The sequence below is a fragment of the Squalius cephalus genome, assembly GCF_949319135.1.
Source record: "Squalius cephalus genome assembly, chromosome: 6".
Taxonomy (NCBI): Eukaryota; Metazoa; Chordata; class Actinopteri; order Cypriniformes; family Leuciscidae; genus Squalius; species Squalius cephalus.
Genome location: NC_137127.1, coordinates 11782836 through 11808587, shown reverse-complemented (window position 1 = coordinate 11808587; position 25752 = coordinate 11782836). Strand labels below are relative to the sequence as shown.

The 25752-nt window shown below is 40.2% G+C and overlaps 2 protein-coding genes across 2 annotated transcripts in view; one reads left to right on the top strand and one right to left on the bottom strand.

The window, feature by feature from the left end:
* The first annotated feature begins 46 nt into the window (after positions 1 to 46).
* Positions 47 to 5218, top strand: rnf141 (ring finger protein 141). The gene is made up of 6 exons (XM_079874960.1): positions 47 to 146; positions 1073 to 1269; positions 2341 to 2449; positions 2606 to 2787; positions 2882 to 2989; positions 3877 to 5218. The coding sequence occupies exons 2-6, from the start codon at positions 1136 to 1138 to the stop codon at positions 4025 to 4027; spliced, it is 684 nt and encodes a 227-aa protein (XP_079731086.1). The 5' UTR covers positions 47 to 146; positions 1073 to 1135; the 3' UTR covers positions 4028 to 5218.
* An 18567-nt stretch (positions 5219 to 23785) lies between these two features.
* Positions 23786 to 25752, bottom strand: part of LOC307160256 (hydrocephalus-inducing protein-like) — a 57363-nt gene continuing 55396 nt past the window's right edge. The window contains exons 33-35 of the mRNA XM_079874202.1: positions 25496 to 25687; positions 24929 to 25078; positions 23786 to 24091 (exon numbers count right to left, since the gene is read on the bottom strand). Coding sequence (XP_079730328.1) covers positions 23957 to 24091; positions 24929 to 25078; positions 25496 to 25687 — 477 coding nt within the window. The 3' untranslated portion in view covers positions 23786 to 23956. The remainder of the gene's footprint in view (positions 24092 to 24928; positions 25079 to 25495; positions 25688 to 25752) is intronic.

The following is a 25752-nucleotide window of genomic DNA, read 5'->3' as shown; positions in this document are numbered from 1 at the left end:
GTAGTTTATCTGCTTCAAGGTTCGATGTTTTTGTTTTTTACAATCGAGTCTGGTCGTTACGTCATCAATCCGCGTCAAAGGTTTTCTTGCTTTCATCCAGCTTGTCATATCACGAATATTTGCTTGGATAAAACAAATGTCAACAGGTTTGTACACATTTATTTGCATCTCGATGAGTTCTTGTATATTTGTAGCTAATACTAACTTTTGGTGTATTTGCTTTAAGAGATTTATGTATTGTTTTGGCTAAGCAAGCTAACACTAGTAGCCAGATGATTGTTTTTGTAGTAATATTCGATATACAAACATCATCAGTATTTAAGCCGCTGTTTTCACATTCCGAAATAAACCTATATTGTTCACTCGTCTACTTAGTTATTTTAAAAGAGAGTTCGTTTTTGTTTTGTTTTGTTTTTTGGTAACGTTACATAAAATTGGGCAGATAAGAAAATTCGAAAGCATTGTTGCACATTTGTTATAAATGAATGTTTCAGGGATTATTTCAAAGTCTGCTAAATGTACCGCTGATCTCAATTGACAACTTGAGGCAATTTGTGGCCGTATGCTTTTATTGTAGCACATCAAGAAGTTAATATTGTTTCATAAGTCGCTGCCTAATAAGCATAAACTTAATTTTCATATATATTTTAGGCCTGTGAGCACTAATGAAAATGCTTCCTTTTGCTCTCCTCTACCTTACGTTAAATATCTACATCATCACTCTTTTATTTTCCCCAAATCCTCAAATGTTATTTAAAGGTTTGAACAAGTTTTCTGTGTTGTCTCAGACTTCAGGACCCCACAGTGCATGAATAAAGGAATGTCTAAATTTTAGCTGCTATGACTGGCCACCAGTTCTTTTAACAAATTTAATCACATTTTAGTGGTTTCACTACACCTAAATATCTATTCGCTGTGACAAAATAAATACATTTTTAAAAGTTCAGATATTTTAGTGTTTTCTATGAATTTAAAGGAGGTAATAAAATTGCTTGTGTAAGAAAATACTGTTTAAAGTACAGCATGCCATACTACAGGGCAACATGTCATGTCAGCATCTTCTCTTGTCTAGGGCCACACCAGCAGTGAATGAGGTCTAGAGTTGTTACAGAGCAGACCTCCATCTGGAGCCAGGATGGGCCAGCATCTTTCTGGCCAGGCAATGACCAGACTGCCTGAGAAACTGATCAAACATGTGGGACTAGTGCGTGACAGTGGCTACCTCAACTATGACGAGTTCTTGGGTCGTGTGGCGGAGCTCAATGATGTGTAAGTGAGGCTTTTAGGATAAATCAATATAGTGACACAATAATCTGATGGAGTTTGATAAGAATATGGCATCCCATAAAAAACATAATATTATTATAATATGGAAAATAATATGGAAACCAAAAAAGATTATAATAAATTTAAATAATGATAATAATAATATTTTTTTAATGATAGTGGCATAAGTATGTGGCGTCTTATAAAAGCCATAATATTGTTATAATATTGAAAATGTTATTAAAACATTAAAAGTATGTAAAACAAAATTATATTAATATAATAATAATAATAATTGGCACATTTTTTAATTATAGTGACACAATAATCTGCTGGAGTTTGATAAGAATGTGGCATCCCATATAAACCATAATATTATTATAATATTGAAAATAATATGGAAAACAATAAAAATTATAATAAATTTAAATAATGATAATATATATATTTTAATTATAGTGGCATAAGAATGTGGCGTCTCATAAAAGCCATATTTTTGTTATAATGTTGAAAATGTTATTAAAACATTAAAAGTATGTAAAACAAAATTATATTAATATTATAATAATAATAGGCACATTTTTTAATTATAGTGACACAATAATCTGCTGGAGTTTGATAAGAATGTGGCGTCCCATATAAACCATAATATTATTATAATATTGAAAATAATGTTAAATAATATGTAAAACAATAACAATTATAGTAAATATAAATAATGATAATAATAGTTACTTTTTAATTATAGTTGCAATAATCTGCTAGAGTTTGATTAGAATGTGGTGTCCCATAAAAACATAATATTATTATAATATTAAATAATATATAAAACAATAAAAATTATATTAAAAAAATCATTTAAATTATTATTATTATTTGTTTATTTGAAAGAAAAATAACGGATAAAAATAACAATCCAAATATATAATCTAGTTCTATTTTTTTAATTTGCATATAGTGATGTAAGAATGACATCACTATATGTCTTTCTTAATTATAACTTTAAAACTTATTTTGAAAATATACACATTATCCTGTTTGACAGATGTGGAATGACTTAATTTTCTTCCACAGAACTGCTAAACTAGCCTCTGGCCAAAAGAAACACCTTTTGTTTGAAGTGCAGCCTGGATCTGATTCAACTGCTTTATGGAAGGTTGCCGTGAGAATAGTGTGCACTAAGGTGATATCAATGTACAGACCCCATACATTTATCAGTGGAATGTATTAATATGATTACAATGAAGTCAAGCTATAGACATTAGTCATTTGCTCTGTGTGGTTGATGTTTATCTAGGGTGGGATGGCAATTGTTGCTGTTCTCTCTGTGTCCTTGTAGATTAACAAGGAGAATGGAATGGTGGAGGCCTCCCGTATTATGAACCTGTACCAGTTTATCCAGCTCTACAAAGACATCACCAGTCAAGCAGCTGAAGTCTGGAGTTTAGAGGTGGCAGCAGAAGGATCCTCAGGACCGCTGTCATCAGAAGACACCTGCCAGGCCAGCATGTGGATGGGCAGGTACTGTTTGCCAAATCTGCACCTGATGTAATGATGTATAGTGGATGACTCACTTTCTCACCCAGCAAAATATGCTATTTGTGCTCTGTAACAGGGTTAAACAGTTGACTGATGAGGAAGAATGCTGTATCTGTATGGATGGGAAAGCAGACCTTATTCTGCCCTGCGCACATAGCTTCTGTCAGAAGTGTATTGACAAGTGGTAAGAATCATCTGTGATTCATTATCATGACTGATTAATCGATTAGTTCACCAAAATAAGGAATTACTTACCCTCATATTGTTCCAAACCTTTATGTCCGTGGAACAAAAAAGGAGAAAACCTGATTCTGAATTCTGGTCAGGGATTGGGGCTTTCAAGCTCCAAATGAATAATTTAGACCACCTTTGTGAATTGGATCCAGGGTATCAGCAAAGTTTTAGTAATCAAAACTTAATTAAACAGGCTTGGGTAAACATTCGATGAGGAATTAATACTGCTGATCAGCAAAACATGTGTAAAATACTCAATACATGTTTTATTCAATGTATACTGTACATATGTATTGAAAATGGTTGGGGGGGGGGGGGGGGAGGATCGATCACATGCCTGATATTGGTTTATGTACATATTGGTTCATGTAATACTAATATATCAATTAGAGGTCGATTGATATTGGGGCACGTATATATAATTTATAATAGATACTGCAATATTCCAATTTTTCATGGTGACTTCAAATACTGTTCTTAGTCTTTCCTTCCTGTGACAGAGCAGCCTAGAGAGAAGCTACAAATTTTGAATTAAATGACAGATACAGTTTATTATTTAACCAAAATGCCAATAATTACCAAAAAAAAAAAAAAAAATATATATATATATATACAGTATATAAATATAAATTTATAAAGTTTGAGAGCTTCAGTCCTCATTCATTTTTTTTTATTATTATTATATGGGGGGAAAAAGTGAAGATTTTCAGAAAAAGGAGGGGAAAAGACAAACTGGTTTGGAACAACATTATGACAATAAATAATGAAAGAATTCACAAATCATTTTAATCAGCCATGACAAACCCTGTGCTTTTGTGTGTCTATGCCTCAATATAGGAGCGGTCAGAGCCGAAACTGTCCCGTCTGCCGAATTCAGGTGACTGCCGCTAATGAATCATGGGTCATGTCAGATGCTCCCACGGAGGAAGATATAGCTGGGTACATTCTCAATCTTGCAGATGAAGCCGGGCACCCACACAGACCTTAAAATGAAGCACTGTGCCACCGTCAAACTCACTGTCTCCCCATAACAGATGACCTTCTTTAAATACTTATTTTATAGGGTGACTGGGTATCTGTTGCACTATATAGTGTCATTCACTGGAGGCAATAACTGCTGATTATTTGACTTTGTTTTGGTCATATTTTTACACCTTGTCAATTGACAGACTTTGGATGCATGTTGGTAAATTCTAGACAACATGTAGCTGTAAAACATAAATCCCTCGTTGCACTTGCCGTTTTATCTTGTTTGTGAAGTAATTGCACTTAATCACGTTTGTTCCGTAAAGGCCTTGTAATACCTGAAAAAGCATCACAGAATCAGCATGTTCAACAGTTTAATAGTATTGTTGACACTATAATTCAGTCAAACATGATTTAGTAATGTCGATGTGCATTTATAATCTAAGGTTTAACAATAATTAGAGTGATCCATTTGACATGAACTCTTTATCTGTGCAAGTTGGACCAAATGTTAATTATAGGGCATGACTCTGTTATATTACATTCATTATGAAAAAGAATTGGATCGTTCAAATGGATTAACATTTGCGAATGAACTAATTTGCTTGTTTTCTTCTGAAGCTTAATAGGTTGCAAATGAAACCTTTATTTTATAGGGCATCACTGACACTTTCAGTGGAGATTGGTTACCTTTTAATTTAATTTAATTTAACTTTTCAGTTTGAAATCCTAGACTTTTCATCTCGCACTTTTGTGTGTATGAGAGAGACTGTGAATTTGTGGGCTTAGGGAAGTCACTTGTATTATAAAAGATATGATAATGTATAGTTCAAACTTTCTACATCTATTTACAGTATATACATATACCTTTGTGTGGCAGTTTATCAAGATCTACTATCTAGTTTTAAAAATGTTAACTTCTGCAATATTCTCACAGATTTATAGAGATTGGACTGAATGTTAATAGTTTTATCAGAGGAAATAACATTATTAGCTGCTTCTTAGTGTTGTTTTGAAGGAGATTTCTTTTACTTATGGACTAAATTGGGATGTTTGATGTTCTCAGTTCTGTCATCTTGTGTAAATCTTGAACAATAAAGTAAATTGAATATTTTTTTCTAGTTAGTTTGTTTGAAGACTGTAACAGTTCCTAGTGCTTCCACTGGGCAGCAGTGTCGAGCAAATAAAGAATAATATTTCTATTTACCTGGAATATGAACTATGGACAATCTCATTATGAATTGATTCAACAAGGCTTTTTTGACACCACTTTTTTTATTTTACTTTGAGTGCAGTATTCAGATATTAGTGAAGGTATAGCATTCAGGTGGCTTTTCAGAGGCCAAGCACCCATACATTATACTGTACAACATCCTTACAACAGTTTAACCATCATTGTTGGTGTACAAAATGTGCAAGTTCAAATACACAAGTCTATTTTGTGCCACAAAAAAAAAAACAAAAAAAAAAAAAAAAACAGAATCTCAGGTTGCAAACAAACTAGTTTATCTCATTTTACTTTTAATTTTAATTCCACTTCCTGTGACTTTTTTTTTTACAAAAACATCTGGAAAAAAATAATTCATTGTTCAAGTCAGAAACCCGAAAACCCCCTTGTTAAGAAAACAAGGATACGATGAAAATTTAAAATTGATCAAATCAGTGCTCGCCGCTGAATGTTTAGCCCAGTGCGAATTCCAGGATCCAGACATGACTCCAGGAGATCTTAGTGACTGTGCCAAGTATGTAGGCAACTTTAATCTCAATGTTTGGAGGGAAGTCAGACGATCTATCAGTTACAGTGAGTCAATCCATGTAACAATTCAAACACTAGATAATTCACAAAATACAACCTTTCATTTCAATCCATGTAATTTCTGTTTCTCTCGCTCTCTCTCTCTCTGTCCTGTAGTTCTGGACCCTAACACAGCCAACTTTGACCTCTGCTGATCTGATGAGTGTGTGGCATCAATACGAGCTAAATTATGAGGAGATTCCCAATAACCTGGAGAGATTTGATCATTGTCCCTGTGTGCTGGGCTCTGTGGGCTTTTCCACAGGGACACACACATGGGATGTTGACGTGGAGGACAACATCCTGGATGGTAGGTGTCGCCACAGAGTCTGTCCAAAGAAAAGGAACCAACAGCTTGCCCAATGGAGTCTGGTGTATCGGACATGAAGGGGAAAATCTTAGTGTCACAGATCCTCTGGAGTCGCACGTCCCACTACTTGGATTTGAGAAACCTGTGATAGTGAGGGTGAAACTGGACATGAGTGCAGGACAGTTCTCTTAAGTTTGTAATTACTTTGAGGAATGTTCAAGGATAATGTGGATTAAGTGTTAATGTTACTGGTGTAGTCTAAAACAATTCCTGCAATCTCAATTGTATGTTGAGAACAAACATATGAGCTTGCAAGTGGAAAATCCAGATTGTATTAATGAATGCATGTTAGTGACTTTCATAAGGTCAACAGCATAAGATTAAAAAATAACTTTCTACAGCTTGATTGTAACTCTCAATTAATGACAAATGAATTCAAATTGAACAAAAACATGTTTTTGGTAGGGTTAGAAATACACAGAGATATTAAACACTAGACTAGGAAGCCTTATTATTATTGATTACACAATAATAGCAAATGTTAGCAAATTTAATCAACTCCTCAATAAGCTAAGAAGGAAGTAAATCCACCACTTCAATTATAAGAGGTTTGCCGTTTTTGCAACCCCATTTTCAAAATGGGGCATATAAACAGTTATAGTTTAAAAATAAAATAAAAAGTATAGCACATTTATTTAAAAATAAGTAATAAAAGTATGTCCAAAATGGGTATTTTTCTATAATTAGTTAGATTAACACATAAATCAAACTTAAAAAATAATGACTAAAAATATTACTTTAGTGAATTACATAAATAAAGATGATTTATATACACCCATTTATATACAAGAAATGTTAGGCTACTTGTTTATGGATAAGCATTTTTTAAACCCAAATACCAAAGAGCAACGTAGTCTATGACGTCACAGCGTGCTTGACTATGCTATTCGAGTGAATATTACTGTGCTATTGCGCTCCAGTGTGATTAAGCTCATGAGAGAGAACACTGACTGCTATAAAGAAGGATTTCACAGAGAACAGCAATTTTTGTCTTGAAAATGTTTCAACCTTATTTAAGGTCATCCAGTATCGTTCGCCCGGTACCGCCATCATCAACCATCAGTCAGTATCACTGTGTGCAGAATGAGATACCGTCAACTCGACGAGAGTCTGTGGAGTTCACTGGTGGTCAGACACCCACGCAAACACCACTCGTGGACATGGTGATTGGAAATAGGTATAAAAATGATCTGATCCGACCTAACCAGACAACTATCAGGCAGCATCCGCGTATGCAGAGGCCGTCGATAAACATAGAGTCTGTGAAGCCCACTGGCCAGACACCCACGCACACAACACTCTTTGTTGTAAACGGGCATAAAAATGATCTGCCTACACCTAACCAAATGACCATCAGGCAGCATCACCGTGTGCAGCTGCCGTCTGTGCACCGAGAGATTGTGAAGCCCACTGGCCAGACACCCATGCTCATGGTGACTGGAAAATGGAATGAAAATGGTCTGACCCGACCTAACCAGACACCGCAGGCGAGAATTTTAACTACAACTGAAAGGCCACACTGGGAAATGAACAAATCTCCAGTCCTGACTCTGCCTCCACTGGCCGGTCCTGCTGCTTTCAAGATGCACAACCCCCGAGTGACAGCTCGAGCTCCGTTACGACACCCTGCTGTTCCTGCTCGTCTCCCACAACTTGTGCTTCGCCGGATAGCACCTGTGTGAACCGGAGCAGTGTGTCCCGCGGTGAGCACCAATGGTGAGCTGCGGCTGCCAGAGGGAGTAGCGTCAGTGCCGAAAAAAATGTGAGTGTGTCCAACATGAAAAAAAAATGGAGAAAAGTGGAGCACACGTTTCTGTCGCTCAGCAGCTGGGACGTGCAGAGAGTTCCTCAGGGGCATGGGCTCAAATGTAAATACACATATGTATAATATATAGAAAAAAGCTGGATATATATGCTTTGCATCACAGAAATATGACGTGACTTAAATGACAATTAATAGGTAATTTTCATTGCCATTTAAGTGAAATTACTGAACATCTGATTGCATCTATAATATATAGATAAAAGTAAATTGATAGATAATAAATAGATGTGTATGTGTGTATATGTATATATAATGTATGTATACGGGTGCATACATATATGGGTGCACTTGATATATATATCCAGGCTATTAATATAATGTACAGTGTATCGTGTGTTCTGTGGTTGACTACCTGGTGTATTTAACAACATGTATTTTGTGGTTAACAGGCAAAAGAGCAAAAAGAGTTGCTGATATCAGTGCCTGTTTGTTTATGTGTTTTACCACACAGGTATGTTAATTGCAGGCGTGGATTAATGCACAGGCTTGCGTAGGCTGCAGCCTAGGGGCCCCACGTGTGCAGGGTCCTCGGATTGGCCAGACAATTTTTTTTTTTTTTTTAATTTACTTAAGCGCGAACAAAAAAAGACCTTAATTGGCCCATAAGAAACATAAAAAATAAAAATAAAAAAAAAAACAAGCAGGTGATTGGGTAGATGTGAATTGGCTATCCAATCAGCTGCTGCTGGTCAAATCCATGTCAGTCATTTTCATTTATGTCACTGCTATTGCTAGACGGCATAGTGACAGAATGGCCGAAAGAAAGCATGAAAGTGGAGCACAAAAACGCAAAATACAAAGGTTAAGAGAACAACGTGACCAAGATATCCTGAAAAAAATCCCTAAATTGACTGGATATTTCAAGGCTGCTGAATCTTCATCCAGTCGAAGACAAGATCCACAGCAGGAGGACTGCCAGCTAGCATCGGCTAACATCGGAGCTGGGGTTGAAACGCCTGCAGCGGGTTAGCTGTTGCAGCAGCTAGCTCATCATGTCATCCATAATATTTCAGGGAATTTGGGGGAGTTATTCCACAATGCTGTGTTTCCTCTATGTTGATTTTATTGTGGCGATGCGCAATGGCAAAATTTCTTCCGCCACGCTTTTTATTTTTGTTGCCTTTTAAATGATCCTGCCGACATAATGCGCACTACAAAACTAGTGCTGTGACCCGTCGAATGGTTGATCGTTGTCGACCGCCGGGATTGCTGACCTGAAGTTTGACTGACGATAAAACATGACAAATTGGGGCCCAGGTCAGGAAGCAGACAGACTGGCTTAACCGACCGTCTGCTAGCTGTCTCACGTCACCAAGGTCAGATAAATCCCATCACATAGAGCCTCTTTCACCTAGATATCATCATATAGAGACTGTGTCTGTTCCCCGAATTTGGAAATCCAAAAAAACGTCTAAACCCATCTAAGGTTAAAACTTTAATTGATGTTCAACAAATAAAAAACAGATATAATACAGATGAGCAAATGATAAAGCTTGGGTTGCTGAATATTCAATCGCTTACTCCAAAAGCACTCACTGTTAATGATATGATTTCAGATTATAACATAGATGTGCTGTGTTTGACAGAAACCTGGCTAAAACCAAATGATTACATTACTTTAAATGAGTCCACCCCACAAGATTACTGTTATAAACATGATCCTCGTCTGAAACGCAAAGGAGGAGGTGTTGCTGTAATTTATAGTAATATTTTCAAAACCACTAAGAAATCTAGTTTTAAATACAATTCTTTTGAAGTGTTGGTGCTTAATGTAAAAATATATAGTGTAAACGATAAATCACGCTTGAGATTTGTGCTGGCTACTGTATACAGGCCACCAGGGCACCATACAGACTTTATCAAAGAATTTGTGTACTTTCTTTCAGAATTAGTATTGGCTGCAGATAAAGTACTAATTGTTGGTGATTTTAATATACATGTAGGTAACGAAAAAGATGCATTGGGATTGGCATTTAAAGACATTGTAAACTCAATTGGAGTTAGACAACACGTGTCAGGACCTACTCATTGTCGTAATCATACTCTAGATCTAATATTATCACATGGAATCAATGTTGATGCCGTTGAAATACTGCAGCAGAGCGATGACATCTCAGGTCATTATCTAGTCTCATGTAAATTACATTTAGCGAAGGCTGCAAAGCCGACTCCGTGTTACAAATATGTTAGACCTATCACTTCTGCCACTAAAACTTGGTTTATCAATAAACTTCCTGATCAGTTTCATCATCTCAGCATCCCAGATAGCTTAGAAGAACTTGGTATTGCAACAGAAACTTTTAACTCTCTCTTTTCCAGCACTTTAGACACAGTTGCTCCGTTGCACTTAAAGAAAATAGTCCAACGCCGTGGTACAACGAGCACACTCAGGCCCTTAAGAGAGCAGCCAGAAAAATGGCGCGCAACTGGAAGAAGACAAAACTAGAAGTATTTCGCGTTTCATGGAAGGAGAGCTCGATTGCATACAGAGAGGCTTTAAAAGCTGCTAGATCTGCTTATTTTTCAACCCTATTAGAAGAAAATTAATATAATCCTAGGTATTTATTTGAAACAGTGGCTAAACTAACGAAAAAGAAAGCTTCAAACCCAGAAGTTTCCAAGCAACACAGCAGTAGTGACTTTATGAACTTCTTCACTTATAAGATTGATAATATCAGGGACAAAATTATAACTATGCAACCGTCTACTACAGTATCGCATCAGTGAGAGCATTGTAGTCTCCCTGAGGAAAAATTCGATTCATTCGTTGCTATAGGAGAGGAAGAATTTTGCAAACTCTAAATCTTTAGAATTTAGCCAAATCTAAATCGACAACATGTATGTTAGACCCTATACCGACTAAGCTACTGAAAGAGATGCTTCCAGATGTCATAGATCCTCTTCTTAATATCATTAATTCGTCTTTGTCTCTAGGATACGTCCTAAAAACCTTTAAGCTGGCTATGATTAAACCGCTTGTTAAAAAAACGCAACTTGATCATACAAAATTAGTCAATTACAGACCTATCTCGAATCTGTCTTTTCTGTTCCTTTCTAGAAAGAAATGATATCTGCGAGGATTTTCAGTCCGGATTTAGACCGTACCATAGTACCGAGACAGCTCTCATTAGAGTCACAAATGATTTGCTCTTATCATCCGATCGTGGTTGTATCTCTCTATTGGTGTTACTCGATCTTAGTGCTGCATTTGACACTATTGACCACAACATTCTTTTAAATAGACTCGAACATTATGTTGGCATTAGTGGAATTGCACTAGCATGGTTTAAATCATACTTATCTGACCATTATCAGTTTGAAGCAGTAAATGAAGAGATGTCTTATCGATCACAAGTTCAGTATGGAGTACCACAAGGCTCAGTAGTAGGACCGCTACTGTTCACTCTGTACATGCTACTATTAGGAGATATCATTAGGAAACATAGAATTAGCTTTCACTGTTATGCCGACGATACTCAGCTCTATATTTCTTCAAAACCTAACAAAACCTACCCATTCACAATATTAATGGAATGCATAGCTGATATAAAAAAACTGGATGACTAGTAATTTCCTACTACTAAATTCTGAAAAAACAGAGATTCTAATTATTGGACAAAAAACTTCCACACGTAATAACCTAGAATACTGTCTAACACTTGATGGCTGCTCTGTTAAGTCTTCGTCTTCGTCGTCGGTTAGGAACCTGGGTGTGCTCTTTGATACCAATCTTTCTTTTGAACGTCACGTGTCTAGTATCTGTAAAACCGCATTTTTCCATCTTAAAAATATATCTAAATTACGCCATATGCTCTCATTGACAAATGCGGAACAATTTGTTCATGCGTTCATGACCTCAAGGCTAGATTATTATAGGCATTATATTCCTTCACGTCTATTGCAATCTCAAAATTACGGCCAGTTAATAATACCTAGAATATTAAAATCGGCTGCTGGCGGTAGATCCTTCTCCTATTTAGCACCAAAACTTTGGAACAGACTTCCTACCATTGTCCGGGAAGCAGACACACTCTGTCAGTTCAAAGATAGATTAAAGACACATCTCTTTGACCTAGCATACACATAATACATTATAGACTTCTATAATCCAATGTTAGGCTGCATAGATTAGGTCAGCAGGAACTTGGAACACTTCCCATAAATCCTGATGTACTCGTTACATCATAAGAAGAATGGCATCTACGCTAATTTTAGTGTCTTTGTTTATCCCGAGGTTTTTCCGCAGCCTGTCGGATCCAGGCCGTATACAGATCTGACAAAGGACCTTCGCCTGGACCCGATGACAACGCAGTGCTGAAGTGCCAACTAGTCTCTCCCTGTGAAGGATCCCTTTCCCACTCTACAGATAAAGCTTTGTCGGGATAATTTCAGTTTTGCGTATCTACCCCGAAGTGATAAAATTCTGTATCAAAATTTTAAGGCCAGACAAGTAGTTTAAGGGTTTGTAGGGAATTACAAACCTGCACACATATATTCAAATGTGCATAACTATAGAATTAATTCTTGATGCGCTCACAGGTTCGCGTTTAAAGTCTGTGTAGAGAGAATGATGTTGTCTTAGTGGCCTCTAATTTAATATCTAATGATCCTTGCGACGGAATCAATCAAAACTAACTTTAGCTGGAAAATATCTTAATTCAAGAACCGCTATAAAGCCAAAACAATCTCTGTTACCTTAAATTATCCATTTGCTACTGTAAAGCTGCTTTGAAACAATCTACATTGTTAAAAGCGCTATATAAATGAAGATGACTTGACGCTGAGAGGTGCTGTAGGCGAGACGGGACTTCAGTCATCTGTTCAGTCATCTATTGTTGTTTCTTCGGTGGCGTTTGAATGTCAGACAGTTTGAGCTGTGCCTAGGAAGAGATTGCTGACGAACTGTTGCGAGAGTTTGACGCTGAAGACGCGGGTGGATCATTTAGATGTACAGACAGTTGGACTAGTGAGTTGTGGCTTAGCTGGATCAAGCAAGCAGTGTGCTGGACCATCGAGGAGTCGCCAACTAACTGGTTTTGACTGTGCTGTTTAGGTGAAGGTACTTTGCATCATCAATTGACTGGGTTTTTGAAGGACTGTAAAACAAAAGTGAACTTTATTATATGAGGTTTAAGGACTATTTAAATTTTCTATTTTCTTCTTTTTTTCTCTCTCTCCTTTTCTGAGTTAAAACACAGGGTTTTATTTTATTAGGATTTTGTTTTATTAAAATAAAATTTGTGTGTTTTGGCTATTTTCTGACACCTGAGAGGAATGGCTGCTAAACAAAGCTATTTAGGGTGGGACAATACGTTTACATCTGGTAGGAGGCGGGGCAGTCATCTGGATACGCCTGACAAAACTAGGCTGTTTGAGGATCCTGAGTACTGTAGCACAGGTCGGGGTAGAACAGTCGGTGTTTCCGCCTATGAAAGAGTCGAAATGGGTGGTAGTCCAATCGCTGCAGCCAGTAACTTTGAGTGTGCTCCTCAAGAGTCAGAAATGTCTGGTCAAATGAGTAACCTAATTAAACAAATTGGTATTGAGTTTGGGCAGTCAATAAGAGAAAGCATGATGCTTTGATGCTGAATTTCCAAATTTTCCATTCACAAAGAAGTTCCAAGAAGGTGTCAGTGGTCTTGTGACTGACCAATCAAATACTACATTTATTGATGTATCGAAAATGAACTTGGTCCTGAGAGCTGAAGTGGCAGCACCACCTCATTTTAGAGGAGATAGTTCAGACAAATACTCAATTGTGGAATGGGAAGACATGATGAGGGTATATTTGAACAAACTTGAGGTGACATTCTGAACTGGTTGAGGAGATAATGAACAGAGTTATGGGGCGGGCCAGAGATGTAATGAGGGTGTGGCTGCGCAATGGTTCAACGTCTCCAACTGTTGATTCTGTATTTTCTGTTTTGAAGCAGCACTTCGGGGATTAGAGCAGTTCGGGTATCCCGTTGGCGGACTTCTATTCGGTGAGAAGACCATATCCCAGAGAGAGTGCTTGGGATTTTTGGATAAGACTAAACAAGGCAGCAGATGTAGCTAAGCAAAGTTTAAGATGGGAAGGCAGGACTCTGGATAACAGGAGCAAAGAGGTAGCAGTTATGTTCATTCGTAACTGTCCTGACAAGGAGTTAGCTTTTGTTTTCAAAAGTAAACCTGTACAGTTATGGAATGCATCTGAGTGCAAGAGCAACTTGACGAGTTGTTAAGAGAACGGGAGAAGTTGACAAATCAAGGTGTCAAACAATTCACCACGGTTGTTTCAGAGCCAGATGTTGATGTGTCTTTCTCACCTTTAAGTCTGAACAGGGTACGGGCGTAAATGACGAGAATGCATTGGACAAAGTCTTGTCTTTGCTGGAAAAAGCGCTAGTGTGCAACACTCAGTCTGTGCGTGGCACCTGGCCTAAACGAACGGGCAATAAGATTAGAGAATGCAGAGTATGTCAAAGCAGAGAGCACAGCACAACGACCCATTGTAAAATGTAACTTGTGTTTAGTGTTTTGCAGCTGGACACACAAGCTACAACTGCGACAGTCACAGGGTGGGCTCTGGTCAGCAAGACAAAGTCACGTCTCAGGGAAACTAGGCAGGTCCCTTCGGGCAGAGGTAGAGGTGGGGCTGTGTAGTAATCTGAGACTGATATTAAGTCTGTTTATTCCTTTTTCTGTGGAAGTATTGGCAAAACAAAAACAGTGATTTTTCAGAACAGCATGCAAGTTGATCAGAGTAGCAGTTTGTTTTATGCAAGTGTGTTACTACAGGACAAAGTTGAGCTTCAGGGGATGTTGGACAGTGGCTCTATGGCGACCACTCTGAGCGTGGACATAGTTCCTCAACTCAGGGATGCTGGGGTGCTGGACCAGGATATCGTGAGTTCTTCAGATATTGTTTCGCGCACACACATGGTTGCCAGATACTATTGAAAAGACCGGGTAGAAAACGTGCTCTTTTAACAGAAAAGCTCTGACTGGGGTTTAAATTATTGAAATCTGGCAACCGCAAGCATGAACGCTCGTAAAAACAGTCTGTAATGTGTTGTCTTCTCCTCTATTCGACAAAATTAACTGGTTTTGTAATCTGGTAAAAGTTTTTATTTTTTTTAAACACATTTCAGTTTCGTCTTTTTTTGTCAACGATATTGCATGTGTTGATATAGTCACAGTTATTGTTTAATTACGTGGGTTTCGTCTCTCATCACCTTGTCTTGGTCAGGGGAAAAAAGGTCGTCAACGTACATTTTTTCGTTAACGAAATTAACACTGGGGACAATAAAAAAATTTTTTTTATTTTTTTTGGACAAAATTTGAGACCCCCTTCAAATTTTGCTTTTGAGGCTTTCAGGGGGTCTCATGGGTTAATCGGGGGGTCGAGCCCCCCGTATTTCGCACGGAGAGATAGGAGAGTGTGATGCACTTTCACGGGCATCATTTGTAGTAGCCTATTCACAAACTGTTTGCTCAAGCATAGCGTTTCTCGGAGTTCCCTTTCGTGGTCACTACGAGTTATGTCAGTGAGGACGAATGGGGTTTCCCTTAGAAAGCCTCTCACCTTCGAGTATACAAAACGAGCCAATGGCAAGAAAATGCCATGGGTCTGCGGAATTTGCATAGCGCAAGTCCGCCCCACGTCGTGGGTATATAAGGAAGTACGCTGGCAACATGCAGATCTGTTTTCGCTTCGGAGCCAAGAGTTCTCTTCACTCCTACAAGCCATTCTGAATCATCTTCACTCTACGAGACGAGCGGCTCTTCAGTGTGTTGGTGTGACGGCGCGTTCCAGTGAGATCGCATTGCCTGCTGCTGATCTGTGCAGTGATCTGCCGACAGTGTGTGTGTGTCTCCTTGAGCGCTTCAGCACTGCTGCCCTCCCCCCGAGCGCTGTAGGCTTGTTGATGATTGGCCCCCAGTGCCTTTCTCCCGGACGTGCATCAGGATGCCTTCAGCTCGCGAGAGTCCCCGTGACTTATCGCAGCCTGCAGGCGTCCTCCGCCTTCGCTGCACTCGATCGCGTGGTGGTCATGGGCTGTATGTTCTCTGTCACTATCGTAGCACAGGCATGCAGTGCTGTGTGTCGCCTTCGCCTTCAAGGCAGTGCTGACCCGGGAGTTCTGTCAGACCAGGCCGCCGTGGAATGCTGGTCCTTCCCTGGCCAACACTGACAGAATGCGAGAACTCAACCACGCCCCCACGCAGGGACGCTATGCCTCCCATGTCCAGGCTGGTCAATCCGCCACGCACTCTACTGACCTCGTTCTGCGGGCGACATCGGTACCTGCGTGATCCCTGGGCCAGGTGATGTCCACAAGTGTGGTCCAGGAATGGGCTCAGCCAGGTTGATGTGAGGGGATTTAATTTTAATTTAGATTTAATTTTCTCAGCTCCCCCATGCCCCAGGCTGGGCTCCTCGGCGGTGTGGTTGAGGACTGTACCCTACAGCCTTCGACCCCCCCTGAAGCAGACTGAGGCCTTCTGCACTAACGGTCATCCGTCCGTGCGGTCTCCTTAGTCTGCTTCCCGCCGAGGCTGCCTCCCTGCGGCTCCTCACCTCAAGCCTTCACCGGCCCCGGGCAGGAGGAGGATGCAGGAGGGCGGCACTGATGCCCCTACCTCCGAGCCCCAAGAGGCTGTGGATGACAGTGTGTGCCGCTCCGGTGGGTTATGGCCAATCCTGGACCTCCGCGTCCTGAACCACTCCCTTCACAGGCTGCCGTTCAGGATGCCACGGCTAAACGCATTTTCTATGTGTGCAGCCACAGGATTGGTTTGCAGCGATCGACCTGAAGGACGCCTACTTCCATGTCTCCATTCTTCCTCGACACAGACTGTTCCTACGGTTTGCTTCGAGGGGCGGGCATACCAGTATGCGGTTCTCCCATTCGGGCTAGCCCTGTCTCCTCGCGTCTTCATGAAGGTCGTCGAGGCAGCCCTTGTTCCTCTACGGGAACACAGGGTTTGCATCCTGAACTATCTCGACGACTGGCTGATCCTAGCTCACTCTCGAGACCAGGTTTGCGAACACAGGGATCTAGCTCGTCTGGGCCTTCGGGTCAACTGGGAGAAGAGCAAACTTTGCCCCATGCAGAGGATCTCTTTTCTCGGTATAAAAATCGACTCGGTCGCCATGTGCGTGCAGCTTACGAGCAAGCGCGCACAGTCACTGCTGACTTGCCTCCATCAATTAACAAGGCCAAGAGTGCGGTTCCACTGAAACTATTTCAGAGGCTCCTGGGGCATATGGCATCCGCAGCAACGCCGCTTGGATTCCTTCATATGAGACCGCTTCAACACTGGCTTCGCGATCGAGTCCCGAGGTGGGCATGGCAATACGGCACGCTACGAGTCCCAGTGACTCCAGCCTGCCGTCAGACCTTCACCCTGTGGTCGAACCTCAGTTTTTTACGTGCTGGAGTGTCCTTAGAACGAGATTCCAGGCATGTTGTTGCCACGGGCTGGGGCCCACCACGGGCTGGGGCGCCATGTGCAATGGACATGCTGCAAGCGGGCTCCTGGACAGGACCCCAGCGCCTTTGGCATGTCAATTGCCTCGAGTTGCTTGCAGTACGTCTGGCTCTGCACCGCTTCCGTGCGTTGCTCAAGAACCAGCACGTACTAGTCCGATCAGACAATTCCGCGACAATACAATACTCCCGCCGTATGTTGCAACTCGCCCACCACCTCCTAATATGGAGTCAGAAGCATCTGGGGTCGCTTCGAGCCATTTACATTCCAGGAGACCTGAACTGTGCAGCCGACGAGCTCTCACGGGTTCAGCCTCTCCCTGGAGAATGGAGACTCCATCCCCAGACGGTTCAGCTGATTTGGGATCAGTTCGGGGACGCACAGGTAGACCTGTTTGCCTCCCACGACTCGTCCCATTGCGACCTGTTTTATTCCCTGACCGAGGGCACGCTCGGGCACGCTACGACTCCGCAAGTATGCATTTCCCCCAGTGAGGAGCCTGCGCAAGATCAGGGAGGATGAGGAGCAGGTCATTTTGGTTGCCCCGTATTGGCACAAGTGCCAAGTGAACTAGTACTCCTCACGACAGCACCTCCCTGGCCAATCCCTCTGAGAAAGGACCTCCTTTCTCAGGGACGGGGCACCCTATGGCACCCTCGTCCCAATCTTTGGGACCTCCACGTGTGGCTCCTGGACGGGACGAGGCAGGTTTGAGTACCCTATCGCCAGTGGTGGTGGCTACCATCACTTCCGCTAGAGCATCGTCCACGAGACATGCCTATGCGTTGAAGTGGAACCTCTTCGTCAACTGGTGTTCTTCCCGACGTGAAGAACCCACGAAATGCCCGATCAGTGTCGTGCTTTCCTTCCTGCAAGAAGGGTTGGAGCAAAGGCTGTCTCCCTCCACCCTGAAAGTGTATGTTGCCGCTATTGCTGCACATCACGATGCAGTTGAAGGTAAGCCTCTGGAAAGCATGACCTGATCGTCAGGTTACTGAGAGGAACGATGAAACTGAATCCTCCTGCAATCAGTGGAGCTTAAGTTCCTGTCAATGAAGACAGCGCTCCTGGTTGCATTGGCCTCCATTAAGAGGGTAGGGGACCTGCAGGCATTTTTGGTTGACGAAGCGTGCCTGGAATCCGGGTCGGCCTACTCTCACGTGATCCTGAGACCCCAGCCTAGATACGTGCCCAAGGTTCCCGACCATAACCTTTCGAGACCAGGTGGTGAACCTGCAAGCGCTGCCCTCGGAGGAGGCAGACCCAACCTTGGCACTGCTCTGTCCAGTACGCGCCCTCCGTGCTTACGTAGACAGAACGCAGTGTTCAGGACCTCAGACCAGCTCTTGTCTGTTATGGTGGGAAGCTGAAGGGAAAGGCTCTCTCCAAGCAAAGGTTGTCTCACTGGTTAGTGGACAGCATTGCTTTGGCTACCAGCAGCAAGGTCGACCGTGCCCCCTTGGTGTGACGGCCCACTCCACCCGGAGTGTGGCCTCCTCTTGGGCTCTAGTGCATGGCGCCTCGCTAACAGACATCTGCAGAGCTGCAGGCTGGGCAACACCTAACACATTCACGAGATTCTACAATCTCCGAGTGGAGCCAGTTTCTTCTCATGCACTCGCTTCAACCAGCCGGTACTAGATTCTCCTCAGATGAGCCTCCCCGCAGGCCCAGAGTTCCTCCAGCACTGTCGACGTCAATGCCAGAGTTATGCCACCGGCAGCTTTCGCGCTTGGCTAGGTGCCTCCATGAGCATGGTTCCCCCTCTGGGCGACCCCCACATGTGTATCCTTGGCAAGCCACCTTGCCACCCCTGGGGTTGAAATATTCCACCTGCGGCTGGACACCCCAGTGATACTCCATATGCAGCCCCTCCGGGTCATATGTGTATTCTTAAGTCCCCCCCCACCTTCGGGCTGGCACTGATTGCATATATCCACTGAGATATGCTTCCCAGTGTACCCTGGTATTCTTGTGTTATGTAGGAGTCCTTCGTCCGTGCTAGCCTCACGACAGGGAGCTCAGACTTACGCAGGGCACTGGAAGACAGCCGAGGTGGCGTGATTAGACTGGGAACCCCATTCGTCGTCACTGACGTAACTCGTAGTGACCACAAAAGGGAACGTCTCGGTTACGTATGTAACCCTCGTTCCCTGAGTAGGGAACGGAGACGTTACGTCTCCCTGCCACTTCCGCTGTATCGCTGGAACGCCGGAGTTCAGTCTCGGCTCCTCAGCAAAGAAACATATCTGCATGTTGCCAGCGTACTTCCTTATATACCCACGACATGGGGCGGACTTACGCTATGCAAATTCCGCAGACCCATGGCATTTTCTTGCCATTGGCTCGTTTTGTATACTCGAAGGTGAGAGGCTTTCTAAGTGAAACCCCATTCGTCGTCACTGACGTAACGTCTCCGTTCCCTACTCAGGGAACAAGGGTTACATACGTAACCGAGACGTTCACTGTGTGCTTTCTACCATGCACAAATAAAAATGTCACTGAACTTTTGCTGTGTAATTGTAACAATGAGCACTCAAACACACCAAACCAACAATTACTAAAAACACACACAAAAACTGATTTTGCACGGGCATTTTGCACTAGTATATACAAATGTCTGTGTATATACATATACACACAGACATAATAAATATAATAAACAGTATGTAAAACTTTTATGTTCGATGTGATTAATTGATTTGACAGCACTAACATATATATATATATATATATATATATATATATATATATATATATATATATATATATATATATATATATATATATGTATATATATATGTATACACACATAATATCTAGTTTATATAAATCACTATAAAAATCAAAAAAATGTTTATTAATTTCTAATGAATCGTATGTTACTTCATTTTCAGTTTTAATGGCCATTATAGTTCTCTTAGCTTGTTCCTTTTTTAAATAATATGCCAATAGTTTACCTGGTTTGTTCCCAAATTCATGCATCTTTTGTTTCAAATACATATTTTTTGTTCCAATTTGCTCCAGTTCCAATTTGCTCTAGCTATAACTAATTTGTTCCAATTTTCTTCAGATTGATCTTGTTTGTGTAACGCTTCTCTAAATAACAGTTCTTCATTTAGACCATTAGTAATTGATTTTCTTTCTTTATTTTTATAAGAGGAGTATTATATAATGTGTCTTCTCAAAGTAGCCTTTTCTGCATCCCAAAGTATGGATGGGGCTATTTCAGGTGATAAATTATAGGTATTAAAGTATTCAATCCATTTTCTTGCAAAACATTTCATCTTCTAATAACAGGTTGTTAAATCTCCACGTTTTAGATTTGTGAGCTTTATTTAAGGTGATTTCCAAGGAGACCATTGCATGGTCTGATATAGAGATTTCATGTATTTCACAAGATGAAACAAGCTTAGTACATTTTTTAGGAAGAAAAAAATAATCTAAACAAGAATAAGATTTATGCCTATTGGGAAAAAAAGTAGAATCCCTTTTTAGGGTTAATTTCTCTCCATGCATCTATTAACCCTGTTTCTGATCCCAAAGCACGCAACATTTTTGCGGATTTAGGGTTAGAACCTCCAGAGTGTGAGGATCTATCCAAATTTGAAAGAGTTAAGTTGTAATCTCCTCCCATCAAACCAAATGTTGTACATTGTGTATTCAGAAGAGAAACCATATCAGAAATAAATGTAGGTGTATCTGTATTAGGAGCATATATATTAAGTATAGTTATCTGTTTGCCCCAATTTTCCCATTTACCAAAATATATCTTCCCTCTGTATCTGAAATCTGATAAATTAATTCAAAAGGTATGTTTATGAAACAAAATAGCAACTCCTCTGCTGTTTGGTTTAAAAGATGAAAATCTGTCCAACCCAGTCTTTCTTCAGTTTAAAGAAACTTTCTTTCAGTTTTAGAGTTTCTTGTAATAAGGCTATTCCCACTTTCTCTCTTTTGAGAGCTGTGAGTATTATTTTCCTTTTAATAGGATGTCCTATACCTTTAACATTTCATGTAATCAATTTGAATAATTTATCCATAGTAGTCTTTTAAAGAAAAAAAAAAAGAAAGAAAAAAAATACTCTTGCAACCCTTCAGGCTAACATGACAGGTAGAATTTATGAATAAAAAAATAACAACAGAAAAAAACAAACAAACAAAAAAAATACATTTAACACATCCAAAACCCACACACTCACATATAACAAAAAAGTCCCATCTGCACTGCACCACCCCATTACCAGGTGATATCTTTTGGTGACCGTTGTTTTATCTAAGAGTTTTAGGGTCAATGTAACCACGTTTGTTTAGGCTACATACCCTGAAGCAGCTTGTGGAGTGCCCCCTCCCCCTTTCATAGTAATTCCTACAATAACCAAACAATCGCTTTCTGGCATATCCTAAATAAGCTTATTCAGTCTCAAAGCAACATTATCACTGCGTATCCAAGAAGACATAATCAACTATTAATCCTTTTTTTTTTTTTTTTTACACAAACAGTGGCATTCCCAATGAACTGTTGCTTAAACACTTCAATAAAAGTCTCTTCAAAGAAAAAAGTATAAACAAAAAAAGTAACCAAAAATAAAGTTCAAGAGCTTAATTTGTTAGCCTGACTACGTCAGACTTCGTACTTCCGCTCAATTTTAGTTCGCTTCTGTACTCAGTCCTTTCTTCCTGTTTTCCTCCGGCCTCAAAACAGCCGGCCAATCAACGAACAGAGGGCGGGCTGAGAGCTGTGACGTAGACGCTGATTGTACCGTGGATGCGTAGATTTACTTCACATAATCTGCAAAAGTCGTTCACAGCCATGTTCACTATTTCACTCGATGGTTTTGTTTTCGCATCATACATGTGTTTACAGTGGAAGTTCGATGCGGTTGAGCCTGCGCATAACACACGTCATAACCAAACATTATGTGATTGGCTTACGGGTAACCAATGAAGTTTAAAATCATTGGTTACCCGTAAGCCAATCACATAATGTTTGGTTATGACGTGTGCGAAGTAGCAGAGTTTGGTATTACCAGGCTATTAATTTGTATTCTTAAGTAAATAAGTAGACTACCAAATCAATGTCCAAGCCATTATGTTTTCCATTCATACCTCCAGTTTTGAGTTCATTGATCAGCGAGGATTCTCATCAGCAGCTTTGTATAATCCTTTTTCTTCCAGTTCTTTTATTACTGCAGCTGGAGTGGTAAAGATTGTTGTAGACCCATCATCGTTGAAAACTTTTAGTTTAGCAGGAGCCAGAATGTGCGTTTTGATATCCTGGGCCTTTAACTGTACTCTGATGGACTTGTACAGAGATCTTTGTTGTCTCACCTTGAAGGTAAAGTCGTGATCAAAGTAAAACTGTGCGTCCTTTAGCGTTACTTCTTTCCTTGTCCAGGCAGCTTGCAAGACGCGTTTGGTGCTATTATTGAGGAAGGCGACAATAATCGGCCGAACCAAGTCTCTTTACGTTCTTGATAAGTGCGATGGGCACGAATGATGTTCAATTCTTCCAGTACTCCAAGTTCTTTTCCAATCAGCTGATCGAGAAATGACATGATGTCACTCCCTTCCTTCACTCTTTTCAGCTACGTTATAAATGCACAAATTATTTTGTCTAGACTTATTCTCCAAGTAATCCATCTGTTCAACAAGTTTATCAATTCGAGACTTCATCCATTTCGTAGTTTTCTGATTAAAAGCCTCGGCATCATCCAAATCACTCATCCGGGCTTCCAGCTGATCAACGCGCGTTGTTGTCGCGTCCAGCTTTTGGTTCAAATCAGCTGTTTGTTGCATAATCATTGTTATATCATACTCAGTCTCTTGACGAAACTCTTTCAATTCATCTTTTAGTCCTTTGAACTCATTGCTTAAAGAATCTTTTAACTCGCCAAACAGTTTGTGCATTTCACTTAAGTCAGCCATGCTGTTTGCTTCTCCAGCAGTTTGTATATTTGCAGTTTTCTTCTTTGACTGATGCTTATTAAACTCCATATGCGTTCCAGAGCGGAGGTTCATACCTCAATTTTCACTGCCAATCATATTTTCTTCTTTAAATGTAGGATAGACGAAGTACAGAGTTAATTTCGGGGGAGGTATGAGCGAACTCAATCAAGCTGCCGCCATGTCACCGGAACCCCTAAAGTCATTGTTGAGAAATAAGATTCTTTGGGAGAAATAAATATATAAATATTTAAATCTCATATATAAATGAAGTAATTAATAACATAGCTCAGATAATGTATTTTTGGAAACATTTATAAAAAATTAAATGGTAATGTTAATTTCAGAGGAAACAAACAATGCAAACAATGAATCAGACTATTTTAATGTTGAGCAAGCAATCTCATTGGCTGCAGGATCAGCAGAGGCCAATCAGCTTGTGTCATGCGGTAATAATGTGATTCCTTGCAGACTGCATGTAAAGGACCAATCAGCCTGCACCCTCTAGACTCTAGAGTTTCATGACTGAACTGGATTTTTAGGGTAGGATGGACGCCATATCTATTTCTGAGGAGGAAAACTCCTGAGGCTCTTCTCCTTGTCCTTGGGCCAGCAGCAGGATCTTCTGAGTGCTCTCAGCCACTGTTATCACTAGTCTCTGACTGTACGTCCTCTGAAGGGAACACATAAGAAAAGAGGAAGCAATCAAGCTTATGAATAAAAACATACAGCTGGCCTGCATATCAACTGCAGGCAACACAACAATATATTGGAATTATTCATAAGTCATGATATTACGGCACTCAATAGAGGTGCCTTCATCCTGATTTAAGGAATACAATTCAACATGGTAAACTGATGTGTTAGAAATATGATAATGTTCTTTGTCACTAAGTATTTTAAATATAACGTGTATTTGGCTAAAATGTCGTTAGATTGACTCAAACTAAAGAAAACATTAGAAAGTCCCATTCATCACTATTTATAGTACTGTTCAACAGTTTAGGGTTGATATGATTTTTTCATGTTTTTTAAAAAAGATCACCAAGGCTGTGTTTATTTGATCAAAAATACAGTAAAAAAACAGCAATGCTGTGAAATATTGATATAATTTAAAACAACTGTTTATTTTAATTGTATTTTTTTTTTTGACAGCCATTACTCCAGTCTTCAGTGTCACATGATCCTTCAGAAATCATTCAGAAACATTTATTGTTGTTAAATCCATGTTGAAAACAGTTGTGCTGCTTAATATATTTGTGGAAACTTTTATGAATAGAAATTTCTAAAGAAGAGCATCAATTTGAAATCTTTTGTAACATTGCATCATTATTCTTATAACATTTTGCTTCACTGTAACTTTTGATCAATTTATAGCACACTTTCTGAATAAATGTATCAATATCTTTACAAAAAAATCCTACTGTTCCCAAAATTTTGACCAGTAGTGTATATGAAAAACTAATAATTGTGTAATCATACAGTATCTAGTGTCTGTGGTTGACTTTACCGCCTCTGCTGGGCTGAATTTGACCTGCATGTTGGCTCTGTCACCAGGATAGAGTGTGCCATCGGAGGGCAATGACTCAAAGACAACAGGAGGAGGTCGCTTTTTCAGAAGAGCCTGCCATCTGAGGTGCACTGGGATGTGTTTGTCAATCTTATCACAAAACCAAAACAGAAAACAGAACATCTGGGATAAATTTCCACTTATTTAATCAAAACAAAAACTAGATATTTTATCCGAGGAAAAAACATTATAACAACAAATGGTAAGAGCACTGAAGTAAACCTCATACTGCAGCCTGATCTAAAACTAGAAGCAGCAAACATGCCATAAAGACAAATGAATCTCAGCCCTACGGCCAACATGCTTTAATATCCAGTAGATATATATAATTCATTACTAAACCAGCTAATAATGATGGAAATGAACCTCAGACCCAGCATTAAATCAAAACGGACTCTATTTACTTTTTCAATACATGATCATATTCATTCTGTGAATAAATAGTGCATATTATTCAAAAGAAAAAAATTACTTTGGCCCTTTGCTTGTAGTGTAAAAGGCTTGTACCTTCTTTGGCTGTTCCTCCTGTCTGATACTCCACTCACAGGGCACTAGCCCGTTATTGTACAGCTGGACCGTGATCACCTGGCACAGGCCACACTGGATGGTGTCGAACTGCAGTGTGTCTGTTGACACTGTGAGGAAGGACATGGTGACCTCTGCACATAAACACATCTGCACTTGGGGTCCCTTAGTCACCTGTCAAACACAGGATTTAGTGACACAGAAAATCAACAAAAGGGGCTATAATGTACAATAAACAT